Source organism: Rhinoraja longicauda, chromosome 4 (genome assembly GCF_053455715.1).
Source record: "Rhinoraja longicauda isolate Sanriku21f chromosome 4, sRhiLon1.1, whole genome shotgun sequence".
NCBI classification, from domain to species: Eukaryota; Metazoa; Chordata; class Chondrichthyes; order Rajiformes; family Arhynchobatidae; genus Rhinoraja; species Rhinoraja longicauda.
The window spans coordinates 86587576-86601718 of record NC_135956.1 but is presented as its reverse complement, the minus strand read 5'-3'; the positions used below and the strand labels follow the sequence as shown (position 1 = coordinate 86601718).

The 14143-nt window shown below is 44.0% G+C and overlaps 1 protein-coding gene across 2 annotated transcripts in view; it reads right to left on the bottom strand.

Moving 5' to 3' along the window:
* Positions 1–14143, bottom strand: part of LOC144592950 (transcriptional activator GLI3-like) — a 341472-nt gene that overhangs the window by 301446 nt on the left and 25883 nt on the right. For both annotated transcript variants that reach the window (XM_078398314.1, XM_078398315.1), the window contains exon 2: positions 8733–8892. In XM_078398314.1, coding sequence (XP_078254440.1) covers positions 8733–8853 — 121 coding nt within the window. In that variant the 5' untranslated portion in view covers positions 8854–8892. The remainder of the gene's footprint in view (positions 1–8732; positions 8893–14143) is intronic.

Here is a 14143-nt window from a genome sequence, read left to right as displayed (position 1 = left end):
AAAGAGAGAGAGAAAAAGAGAGTGAGAAAAAGAAAGAGAGAAAAAGAGAGAGAAAAAGAGAGAGAGAAAAAGAGAGAGAGAAAAAGAGAGAGAGAAAAAGAGAGTGAGAAAAAGAGTGAGAGAAAAAGAGAGAGAAAAAGAGAGAGAGAAAAAGAGAGTGAGAAAAAGAGAGAGAGAAAAAGAGAGAGAGAAAAAGAGAGAGAGAAAAAGAGAGAGAGAAAAAGAGAGAGAGAAAAAGAGAGAGAGAAAAAAAAAGAAAAAGAGAGAGAGAGAGAGAGATAGTCAGTGTGAGGGGAAAGTGCCTGTAGAAATGGAAAGTAAAGACCGGAGGAGGGGGGGGGGGGCATGGAGGGAGGTGTGGGGGAAAGAGGGTCGGAGGAAACGGGAGAGCGTAATGGAGGTGCACAGCGGGGGAGAGTGGGATGGAGAAGAGGAGGGAGAGTGGGACAGAAAACTGGGAACAAAGGGGGGAGGTAGATTGGCGGAGGTCTGGGAGGCGAGAGGGAAGGGGGATTGGGGAGAGAGAGGCCCAGTGGAGTGGGGAGGAGAGAGCCTGAGGAGTGGGGAGAGAGAGAAGACCGCAGGAGTGAAGAGAGAGAGAAGGGCCCTTCAAGGAAAGGGAGGGGCGGAGGGGTAGGGAAAGAACAGGCGAGAGGTAGGCGGAAGAATGAGCAGCGGAGGATTCTGGGTAGCAAGTGCCAGAGGAGTGGCGAGAGAGCGCCGGAAGAGTAGGGAGGAGGGTCAGAGGAGTGGGAGAGATGGGGGGGGGGGCAATGAGGTGGTGAGAGAAAAGAGCCGATGAGCAAGGAGTGAGAGGGCCGGGATGTGTGGGGAGACAAGGCCGATATTCGAGCAGAGGAGGAGTCAGGTGTTCGGGTGAGGCCGGAGGTGTGTGGAGTAAGAGGGCCGGAGACTAGGCAGTTTGGCGGTGACGAGCCGGCTGCCCATTGGTCAGTTGGCCCATTGGTTTACTAGGTTAATTCCCGGAATGGCGGGACTGTCTTATGTTGAAAGACTGGAGCGACTAGGCTTGTATACACTGGAATTTAGAAGGATGAGAGGAGATCTTATTGAAACGTATAGGATTATTAAGGGGTTGGACGTATAGGATTATTAAGAGGCAGGAAACATGTTCCCAATGTTGGGGGAGTCCAGAACCAGGGGCCACAGTTTAAGAATAAGGAGTAGGCCATTTAGAACTGAGATGAGGAAAAACTTTTTCAGTCAGAGAGTTGTAAATCTGTGGAATTCTGTGCCTCACAAGGCAGTGGAGGCCAATTCTCTGAATGCATTCAAGAGAGAGCTAGATAGAGCTCTTAATGATAGCGGAGTCAGGGGGTATGGGGAGAAGGCAGGATCGGGGTACTGATTGTGAATGATCAGCCATGATCACATTGAATGGCGGTGCTGGCTCGAAGGGCCGGATGGCCTCCTCCTGCACCTATTGTCTATTGGTCCGCGCAGGCCCTTGGTGGGACGCCGATTTCAAGCATTTAGCTCGCAAGCGTTTAGTGCGGGGCCCTCGAAAGCGCGGGGCCCGTAGCAAATGCTAATTTTGCTACTATGTAAATCCGGCACTGAGTAAAGCAGAGGGAAAAGTATATAGTTCCCTGAGAGTGGAAACGCAGAGAGACAGGGTGGTGAAGCAGTGTTTTTGCAGGTTTGCCTTCATCAGTCGGGTCAATGAGTACCGGAGTAGGTGCGCGATATTTCAACTCTACAAGGCATTGGAGAGACTGCGCTTGGAGTACTGTGTGCGACTCTGGTCACCATACAACAGGAAGACGGATGTCAGGGGAGGGGACGGGACAAAGATACAATGTAGTCGGAGACAGTCAGACCAGTGGGAGAACTGGGATGGGAGAGGGGCTCGAGAGGGAAAGCAAGAGCTATCTGAAGTTAGAGAAGTCAATGTTCATACCACTGGGGTGTAAACTACCCAAGCGAAATATGAGTTGCTGTTCCTCCAATTAGCGCTGGGCCTCACTCTGACAATGGAGGAGTCCCACTACAGAAAGGTTCCCCTCTCCCATCATAGGTGAGGCCCTCACTCGTGTCTCCTCGGTACCCCACAGTTCTGCCCTTGCTCCACCTCCCCCTAGTCGCAACAGAGACAGAGTCCCCCCAGTCCTTACCTTCCACCCCATCAGCCGTCGCAGACAACACATAATCCTCCAAAGTTTCCGCCACCTCCAACGGGATCCCACCACCAGCCACATTTTCCCATCTCCACCCCTCTCCGCCTTCCGCAGAGACCGTTCCCTCCGCAACTCCCTGGTTAACTTATCCCTTCCCGCCCAAACCTTCCCCTGCAACCGCAGGAGGTGCAACACCTGTCGCTATACCTCTTCCCTCGACTCTGTCCAGGGACCCCGGCAGTCCTTTCAGGTGAGGCAGAGTTTCACTTGCACCTCCCTCAACCTCATCTACTGTATCAAGGTGTGGACTGTTATACATCGGCGAGATTGAATGTAGGTTGGGTGATCGTTTCGTGGAACACCTTCGCTCAGCCCGCGTTATGGAACCTGATCTCCCGGTTGCTGGACACTTTAATTCTCCTTCCCATTCCTACACAGACCTTTCTGTCCTCGGTCTCCTCCATTGTCAGAGTGAGGCCAAACGCAAATAAGAGGAACAGCATCTCATATTTCGCTTGGGCAGCTTACAGCCCAGTGGTATGAAATATTGATTTCTCTCACATCAGGTAGCCCTGGCATTCCCTCCCTCTCCATCCCTCCCCCACCCGTCGTACCAGCTTCTTATTTTCACCTCACAAATAGCTTACAACTGCCTGTTTCCTTTATCATCAATACTTTTTTGCATATCTAGGTTACTAGGTTTACTAGGTTAATTCCCGGAATGGCGGGACTGTCATATGTTGAAAGACTGGAGCGACTAGGCTTGTATACACTGGAATTTAGAAGGATGAGAGGGGATCTTATCGAAACGTATAAGATTATTAAGGGGTTGGACACGTTAGAGGCAGGAAACATGTTCCCAATGTTGGGGGAGTCCAGAACAAGGGGCCACATTTTAAGAATAAGGGGTAGGCCATTTAGAGCTGAGATGAGGAAAAACATTTTCAGTCAGAGAGTTGTGAATCTATGGCATTCTCTGCCTCAGAAGGCAGTGGAGGCCAATTCTCTGAATGCATTCAAGAGAGAGCTAGATAGAGCTCTTAAGGATAGCGGAGTCAGGGAGTATGGGGAGAAGGCAGGAACAGGGTACTGATTGAGAATGATCAGCCATGATCACATTGAATGGCAGTGCTGGCTCTAAGGGCCGAATGGCCTCCTCCTGCACCTATTGTCTATTGTCTTATCTTTCATTGTTCTGTCTCTCCACATCATCCTCTATATCTCTCGTTTCCCTTATCCCTAACCAGTCTGAAGAAGAGTCTTGACCTGAAACGTCACCCGTTCCTTCTCTCCAGAGATGCTGCCTGTCCCGCTGAGTTACTCCAGCATTTTGCATCTATCTTCGGACAGACTTAGATTGTTTTCTCTAGAACACCAGAGGTTGCGGGGAGACCTGATGTAAGTATATACAATTATGAAAGAGTCGACATTAAAAATCTTATTTCCCATGATGGAAAAATCGAATACTAGGGCACAGCTTTAAGGTGAGCGGGGCAACGTTTAAAGGAGATGTGCAGATCAAGTTTCTTTTTTTTTTACACAGAGGTTGGTAAGTGCCTGGAACGTGCTGCCAGCATTGCTGGTTGAAACAGATATGTTAGTCATGTTTGAACGACTTGTGGATTGGTATATAATTATGAAGGGAAAGAAAGGACATTGGATATGAGCATGTATATATGTGATGGTCTAGGCACCATGTTATGCACTGCCATGCAGAGGGCTGAAGAGAGTGTTCTTGTGCTGTACTGTTCCAATTTCTAACCAGCTTGGTGTCACATCTTGAAAATATACACTTGCTGATCTAATCATTTCGTATCATAGATGCCACTACCCCACCTAACTACTTACCCGATAAACACAAGCATTGGTTTTATTAGAAAAACATAGAAAATAGGTGCAGGAGGAGGCCATTCGGCCCTTCGAGCCAGCACCGCCATTCATTGTGATCATGGCTGATCGTCCCCAATCAATACCCCATATCCCTTGATTCCACTAGCCCCTCGAACTCTATCTCTCCCTTAAATCCATCCAGTGATTTGGCTTCCACTGCCCTCTGTGGCAGAGAATTCCACAAATTCACAACTCTCTAAGTGAAAAGGTTTTTTCTCACCTCAGTTTTAAATGGCCATTTATTGGTCATTAGATTGTTCAAATGGCATCTGACAATCCAGTATTTATCTGCACCTGTACAATATGCACACACACACACACACACACACACACACACATACACACCTAGGTAAAGTTATCATCAGCAGAAATCCTAGCTGAAATTATTTTCCTCAAACACATGCATTTAAAAAGCCCGTCGGGTTCGGTGAACGAGATCGACCAATTCATTTACCAAATGAATAAAAGGAATGATTCCAATCAGTTTCACAAGCTTGCCACATAAAAATTCTCTTAGCCAGAGAAAAATACAATTTAGATAAACCTCCACAAATAACACAAAGTTAAATACAGGTCTTAAAGTTAAGAGTGGTTTGGTAATGAATATGATATGTAAAATCTTAAATTGAGCATGTTGCTCATTGATAACAGTTTCAGGAAGCTTGCAACGACAATAACACTTATGCACCCAGGTAAAAATGAACTGACAGCAAAAGAGCTCGAAAACGAAAAGGTTCCAGAATCAGCAAGCGAGGACAGGTCTATAGAAAAATAAATGAGAGGAAAACTAGGATTTTTTTCTTCCTTCTTACATTGAAGAAAGATGACACAGAAACAGAAAGAAATATGAACGGGCACTCCTTCAAATGCTCAGAAGTAAAACTGCCCACATAACATCCATGATTTGATTAATGTGCCTTCAGCGGCATATTTGAAGCCAAATTCAAAAATCAATAGATATATGTTGTTCGAAAGGACATACAACAAAAGCTTCTTTCCATCTATTAATGTAGGTGGCTCAACAATTTTGAGCTTTATACTTTTTCATCTCCACAGACTTTGATCAACCCCCCTCAACAATATTCTCAGAAAGCAGTTTATTACCCACTCCATCAAGTGATCAATGATTTCATTAATATGACAGATCACAAAACTGTCATACCATTGATACAAGCTTGAAAGATGATTCCAGTTTCCTGCCACATTTTCACTGTCTGGGATTCTTACTGGCAGCTCGACTCCATTCAATATTTTCACAGACACAGAAAACTAAAAATCCATTTTCAAACCAATTTCAATTAGAATCCGGAGTTGTTATCACAGGTGCAGCAGAATGGGCTGTAAGTGAAAAAGTCGCCTGTCCATTCTGAAATGAAACCTTATCTCCAGTCACAAAGATGGCTGAGGACATCCTATCTGTAATTTACTTTTTATCCTGTGTTAACTTAAGCTTACTTCTGTCATATGGAATTCCGACTATTTTCTGTTAGTGGGTAATCTAAAGGCTTAAGGAGTATTTGCGAGACTTGATCTTTTCTGCACGAACTTTCCTTTGATCACTTCTCCCCACCAAATAAATTTTAAATAAATGAAAATTACGCATGGGGGGGAGAAACGGCCAGTGCTTTCTACTTTACATAATTTGGCAAATTTCACATTTTATTTACATTTCACAGAATAAAATAAACGGCTTTTAAAAATTTTTTTTTTAATGTGAAGCGTAATGTGCTATCTCCACCCATTGCATTCCTAGAGATTTTCAACAGCAAGGGTTGGAACATCAGTGTTTCATTAATTCCGCACCCAAGTGGTGAGGCTTTTCTCTCATCTCCTCCAGTCTCCTTTAGCAAATTATCCCATGACGGTGGATTTATTCTCTCAAAGACCCCAGACTTTGCAAAGCAACAAAAGAATCAGAAGACTTTCTGGTCCACCTGCCTGGCGGATGATGAGGCAGAGAACAGCATCCCCAGAGAAACCAATCAAACCATTGTGTGGCACAGTCAGACCTTTTCAACTGTCAAACTAGGAGAGGTGGAAAATAGATGAAAGAACCCGAGATGAAGCTACCATTTATAGAAAGATACAGGATTGGTCTCCTAAGATTTAATAATTGGGATCGTACTCAACTTTAACTAACAAAAACAGCATGCATTAGCCCAGTCAAATGAAAAGAAAGTTAATAGAAAATCCCTCGCCTTTGCCACTTTGCAACTTAACTCTCCGAATCAGGTATGTTCAACCAGTTTGAATAATAAATACTTTAAGCTTCTGAGGTCCACTTAGCAATCCAAAACCTTGCAATACAAAAACTGCGCTGACTTGCCAGAAAGAAAATTACACCGAACTTTGTTAAAACGATGCAAAATGAAAAACTTTTTTGGGAACATAAAAACAAAATCCTGCAGTTTTGTGAAACTGAACTGTTATTAAGCAACAAAAAAAGAAGAAGAAAATTCTCCAGTGGAACATGTTTCCATCTCAAAACATTTTGTGCTCCGGCAGATAAAAGCATTTTTTTATTTTTTTTAAATAGCAGATTCTGGAATGTTTCCTTCTCACTTTGTTAGGTGGGTGGATTGGGGGAGGAACAACGTTGGGGGATGGTGAGTGCAGAACGGTTGCAAGAAAGGTTTCCTTAATAGGGCTAAAATCTAGTCTGTCCCAGAGGAGTCAGAGATCCTTATCAGACACCATGGATTGGATTTCATGGCATTCCTGACCGCCTTGTATCATAATGTAAGCCCCCCCCCCCACCCCCCCCCCCTCCTCCTGCCCTTCGGAATATTAAATACAAAGCTCTCCATGTTCCTCACTGCCTTTTTTCAACTCTGACCCATACGATGTGACTCATATATTACTTCATTCTGACCATGAGGCCCATAAATGGGTAAAAGGTTTAACACTCCCTCCCACAGCAGCACTGGCTGCAAAATACAAGCTAACACTGCAACAGGAAGTGTTTCCAGTCCCACTGCTACTTCTTTTATTGCCACCCCACGATGATTTTGTTTTTGTTCCCTCTCTCTGCCCAGGCCCCACCAGAATAAACAATGCTAAATAATAACGGAGGTAGGGTGAATTAGGATTCAGCACAATGTTTGGGGGTGGCTGGGAAGAGCGATGCTGGGGTGAAAATGTTAACAACTTCATTTCCTTTCGGCATATGGTGCAAACTCATGCACTTATCAGCTTTTGCAGAATTGAAGTAAAAACTGAAATGTCCACCACATGCCTTTGGAACACAAGATGATTCCATGCAATCCTTGGCAATGACGATGTAGGTTCGATTACGTCATTGCATTCATTAACTTTCGCGTTGCAATGTCTTACACGTTGCCTGGCCATCGCTCAGAGTCACTGCTTTTGAAGAACTCCTTTCGGTTCCAAAGTTCTGCTCATTCATCAAATAACAACACTCCAAAAATATCAGAAACACCAAGGAGTCAGCTGCAAAAAAAACAAAGCACTGGAGGAACGCAGCGGGTCAGGCAGCCTCTGTGGAGGGAGTGGATGGACAAATAACATTTGTGTTGGGACCCTCCTTAGGGAGTCAGCTGTCCTGTTAAGCAGGAGAATAAAATCATGTGCAGCAAACGCACAAATATGTTTGGACAGATTGTGGCATTCCATCTCGTCTCAAGTACAAGCTGAATGCTGAAGAAACAGTCAGAAGACAGCAGCACATTGAACAAATGAAGGATGTTTACACAAAATCTTTCACTACAGGCCGCTCAGTCAATCATGTCTATTCATTAGCCCCACTTCTCCATTTTGTTCCTATGATCAAGTATTGATCCAAGTTTTCCTTTTAAAAGTTGTTACTGAAACGGTGCCTCCCATTCGCACAGGCTCTCTCTGAGTAGTTTCTGACTTTTTGTGCAGCTTTTGTCCATCATTTTAAATCTGTGACTTCCAATTCTACTCTACCATCAATGGAAACAATGTATGTTTATTACTCCGCAAAAATCTCCAGACAATATTAGTGCGATCAAACTTCCCCTCATACGTCCTTGCCAAAAAGAAAAGGATCACAGCTTTCAACATCTCTCCACATCGTCCCTCCTCGCTCGACTCATGAAAGACAGTCTCCAGCTGTCCACGCGGAATGCTTGTTAATTTTGTACTTTCGTCCGAATCTAACATTTTATTTGTTGACTCCGGGACTCTGCCAAACACCGGGGCCAATCAATAAACTCTAATTTGGGCCACTTAACATCATCTGTACTATCTTGTGCTCTTTTTAATCTACTCCCAAATAAGTAGTGAACGCTTAGACAGAGCGCACCCTTGCACACTCAACAATGACACTGAATACAAACATCACAAGCCAATATACATTTTTAAAAGGAGGAAGGAAGGAAAATCACTGTGCGCAAACAGGCAAGCGAACACAACTCCTCACAATTACCCGACCGGCAAAAAGGGAGAGAGAAGAAAAAAAATCACACTAAATCTCGCCAATTACAGGGAAGTTTCAACGACGACGAAACCCAGCAGTGCGAAAGAAATATTGCTCAATGGTAGGCTTATAAAAGAGCTTAATTTAATTCCAAATTCTTTTCCCCTCCACCCACTACCACTTTCCCGAAACAAACAGAAATCCAGGTGCAGATGATCCATTCACAAAGAATGCAGTGAACAAAAAAAAAAACTGCTGCTCTCACTGTTGGCAAATCCCTGTACACGACACCACTTACTTACCATTGGACGTAGTACTGGAGGCTATGGCTTTTTCACTGACATCTGTGCACGATCCCTTTACAATGGAATTTTCTACTTTTTTCTTTTCAGCTGCAGCAGTGCTGCGTGACTGGGCATCCATGCTGACTTCTCATTCCCTCAGTTCTTAATACTAGCACAACTATAAGGAATAAGAAGGAAAAAAATGATCACTGTTCATAGAAACATAGAAACATAGAAAACAGGTGCAGGAGTAGGCCATTCGGCCCTTCGAGCCTGCACCGCCATTCAATATGATCATGGCTGATCATCCAACTCAGTATCCCGTACCTGCCTTCTCTCCATACCCCCTGATCCCTTTAGCCACAAGGGCCACATCTAACTCCCTCTTAAATATAGCCAATGAACTGGCCTCAACTACCTTCTGTGGCAGAGAATTCCACAGATTCACCACTCTCTGTGTGAAAAAAAAGTTCTCATCTCGGTCCTAAAAGACTTCCCCCTTATCCTTAAACTGTGACCCCTTGGTCTGGATTCCCCCAACATCGGGAACAATCTTCCTGCATCTAGCCTGTCCAACCCTTTAAGAATTTTGTAAGTTTCTATAGATCCCCCCTCAATCTTCTAAATTCCAGCGAGTACAAGCCAAGTCTATCCAGTCTTTCTTCATATGAAAGTCCTGCCATCCCAGGAATCAATCTGGTAAACCTTCTCTGTACTCCCTCTATGGCAATAATGTCTTTCCTCAGATTAGGAGACCAAAACTGTACGCAATCTCCTCATCTCCGTTCTAAATGGCCTACCCCTTAATTCTTAAACTGTGGCCCCTGGTTCTGGACTCCCCCAACAATGGGAACATGTTTCCTGCCTCTAACGCGTCCAACCCCTTAAAAATCGTATATGTTTCAATGTTTCAAACTGCAAGCATATTAGTTTAACAGAGTTTTCTACTACCCCACCAACTCAAGGAAGGTTTTTTTTCTAATATCATTCATCACGGAAGCAAGAATAAGTTTCAGGAAAGTTATAAGCCACACCTTTCCTAAAAACTCTGCCCCATGAGCTTAATTTAAAACATTTTGCATCCCATCTCACCTACTTAGGCCCTGTTCCAATTATTTTTCAGATAAATTCCAATTTAAGCTCATCACGACGCATCAACTTTCACAAGCAAACGGGAAAAGGGGTTCTCTAAATTTTACGTCAACATAAGTCGATGTCATTGTGTAGAAGGGAACTGCAGATGCTGGTTTAATCCGAAGATAGACACAAAATGCTGGAGTAACTCAAGAGGGACAGGCAGCATCTCTGGAGAGAAGGAATGGGAGATGTTTTGGGTCGAGTGACCCTTCTTTAGACTCAGAAGAAGGGTCTCAACCTGAAATGTCACCCATTCCTTCTCTCCAGAGATGCTGCCGGTGTTACTTTGTGTCTATCTTAAGTCCATGTCATTTGTATTTTTGATCAAGTCAGAATCCCAGACAATTTTTCAACGAAATCCTGCCGAAAGCAAACTTTTATGGAGTGATATATCTAATCTCCAAAATTTATGGAGTGATATATGTAACCACAAAGGACAACCCGGTCAATGCACAAGTTTTGAGAACACGGGGTGAGCAGATTGAAAGAAAACACCAGCTGTGCACAATATTCCAAAAATGTGCCCTTTGTACGTTTCCCCAAGTGTAGCTTGGTGGTAGGAAAATTGGGAGTTGTTAGTGGATTGTAATGAAATAAGTGAAGACATAGAACAAGGGGCCACAGTTTAAGAATAAGGGGTAGGCCATTTAGAACTGAGATGAGGAAAAACTTTTTCAGTCAGAGAGTTGTGAATCTGTGGAATTCTCTGCCTCAGAGGCAGTGGAGGCCAATTCTCTGAATGCATTCAAGAGAGAGCTGGGTAGAGCTCTTAAGGATAGCGGAGTCAGGGGGTATGGGGTGAAGGCAGGAACGGGGTACTGATTGAGAATGATCAGCCATGATCACATTGAATGGCGGTGTTGGCTCGAAGGGCCGAATGGCCTCCTCCTGCACCTATTGTCTATTGTCTGTTGTAATTGATGGGACTGTTCCAAGAGCTGGCATAGACTTGATGGGCCAAACATAAATAACCCTTGATTTTTATGTATCAAAATAGGAAAATGTAATCTTGGAGGAAAGATTAGATAAACAATTCCTGTTTCTTTTGAACACTTGACATACAGTGCAAATTTCATTGAGCCAAATCAAATTATGAGAGTCCTAAACAAATAGGAACCTATTTGTCTGTTAAAGGAGCATGCATGTTAAGTAATTAGCAGAACAAAAGATGAGGAAAAATAGTTTTACCCAGAAGATGGTAGGGAGTTGGAAGGAATTGCTTGGAAGGAATTGCTTGGAAGGTTAGGAATGCCAAGAGTGTTTAAATGTCATATGCACTGGCAAAGGAACAATGAAATTCTTCCCTGCCGTGGGTTTATGCCCAATAAGGCAAAACACACAAATACACAATAATCAATAATACAATTATTACTATTATTACTCATAATAATTAGTACTATTAGGTTCAATAATACAATTATTATTATTATTACTAATAATAATTAGTACTATTAGGTAACTAGGCCATAATAGTGCAATACCAAAATAAGTAGAGCAATCAAATTAAAGTTCACAGTAGGAAATAGTTGCTACGGTATTGGTTGGTGTTGTACAACGTTCAAGAGTTTGATGGAGGCAGGAGAGAGGCTGTCCTTAAACCTGCAGTTCACAGAACTCAAACTCAAAGGTATTTATTCACAAAATGCTGGAGTAACTCAGCAGGTCAGGCAGCATCTCAGGAGAGAAGGAATGGGTGACGTTTCGGGTCGAAACCCTTCTTCAAACTCAAACTCCTGTACCTTCTTCCCAATAGTAGCAGCAAGATGAGAACTTGGTTCAAGTCTTTAACAATATTAGCTGCCTTTTTGAGGTAGCGCCTCCTACAGGTCCCTTCAATGGTCAGTCCGCATAGTGCAGCAGGTAACGTCTACCACTTTCTGGGAGTTCAAGTTACTGAACCAAGCCTTGTTGCAACCAGTCAGTGTGCTCTCTACAATGCTGCTGTGGAAGTTTGAAGTAGAAGTTACAATGCAGCGACAGACCAAATCTCCTCCATCTTTGAAGGAAGTAGGAGGTATTGATGAGCTTGCTTTGTTCTTATCACAAAATGCTGGAGTAACTCAGCGGGTCAGGCAGCATCTTGGAGAGAAGGAATGGGTGATGTTTCGGGTCGAGGCCCTTCTTCGGACACAACTTGCTTTGTTCTTGTATCATTGTGCTGGGTTCCGGACTCAGATATGTACACAGTAGACAATAGACAATAGGTGCAGGAGTAGGCCATTCGGCCCTTCGAGCCAGCACCGCCATTCAATGTGATCATGGCTGATCATTCTCATTCAGTACCCCGTTCCTGCTTTCTCCCCATACCCCCCGACTCCACTATCCTTAAGAGCTCTATCTAGCTCTCTCTTGAATGCATTCAGAGAATTAGCCCACACTGCCTTCTGAGGCAAAGAATTCCACAGATTCACAACTCTCTGACTGAAAAAGTTTTTCCTCATCTCCATTCTAAATGGCCTACCCCTTATTCTTAAACTGTGGCCCCTTGTTCTGGACTCCCCCAACATTGGGAACATGTTTCCTGCCTCTAACGTGTCCAACCCCTTAATAATCTTATATGTTTCGATAAGATCCCCTCTCATCCTTCTAAATTCCAGTTTATACAAGCCTAGTCGCTCCAGTCTTTCAACATATGACAGTCCCGCCATTCCGGGAATTAACCTAGTAAACCTATGCTGCATGCCCTCAATAGCAAGAACTTGAAACTGTTATCTCGCTTGGTCCAATGTCGTCCCGGTGATGAAGCCAAGTTCATGGATCCCCTCCTGAAGTCAACAATCACCACCTTGGTCTTGCTGACATTAGAGCAAGATCGTTAATCTGGGACCGTCCAATCAAATCATCCATCTCCTTCCTGTACTCTGACTCATCATTGCCCAATGAATTTTTTAGCAGAAGAATTTAAAATTCACGGATATGTATTTGAAAAGCCATGACCTAAAAGACTTTAGATCAACGGATCGTTCGCACAGCTGAGAAGGCTGTTGGCTGCAACCTTCCCCCCCATTGACGAACTGTACACTGCAAGGGCCAGGAAGCGAGCGGGCAAGATCATCTCTGACCCCTCTCACCCTGGCCACAAACTCTTCGAAGCACTTCCCTCTGGAAGGCGACTCCGGACTGTCAAAGCAGCCACAGCCGGACATAAAAACAGCTTTGTTCCACGAGTGATAGTTCTACTCAATAACTAAAGTCTGTAGTCTCTTTTTTGCGCTGGTTTATTTTCACCCACATGTTTAGACCGTAATGTTGTATCCTTATTGTTTTGATGTGTTTATGCTTTATTCTTAATTGTTAACTGTATGTTTGTGTTGTCATTTGTGAGCGGAGCACCAAGGCACATTCCTTGTATATGCACATACTTGGCCAATAAACTTATTCATTCATTCATTATCAAGTGCTAGAAGCTGAAAATAGGCTGATAGCTCTTTTTAATGGCTTACATATAATGACCTGAAATGCCCCTCTGTATCATGAATGTTCTGGGATCCTACAATTCCATTGCACGGAGATCCTACAATTCCAATACAGCTGCACGGAGGCAGAGAGGAAAGCTCTTCAGCGGGTAGTCCATAGAGCTCAGAGGACCATCGGAACCCAGCTATCAGCCTTGGAGGGCATCTACAACACACGATGCCTCAGAAAAGCCACCAGCATCCACAAAGACTCCTCACACCCCTGCAACAGTCTGTTCGAACTCCTTCCATCGGGCAGACGATACAAGGCCTTCTACGCCCGCACCTCCAGACTCAGGAACAGCTTCATCCCCAGGTCCATAGCTGCTATGAACCGGTCCTGTGGAGCCGGATGGTCACATCGCACAGTGAACCGGCACAGATCTACTTGCACTTTATTCTGGTTTAAAACGGTTCCAATTTGTTTCATTGGGTTGTTTAAATTAATACTGACGAGCTAATTAATTTATTGCATCGTATGGGAGGCGCATTCCCAATCTCGTTGTACCCCTGTACAATGACAATAAAGATATATTGTATTGTATTGTATTGTAATGAAGATCGGAAGACAACTACTTACGCCCCCTGCAATGTGAACTATGCTCCAAGGGGGAAGTCTTTTGGGACCGAGATGAGAAAACATTTCTTCACACAGAGAGTGGTGAGTCTGTGGAATTCTCTGCCACAGAAGGTAGTTGAGGCCAGTTCATTGGCTATATTTAAGAGGGAGTTAGATGTGGCCCTTGTGGCTAAAGGGATCAGGGGGTATGGAGAGAAGGCAGGTACAGGTTACTGAGCTGGATGATCAGCCATGATCATATTGAATGGCGGTTCAGG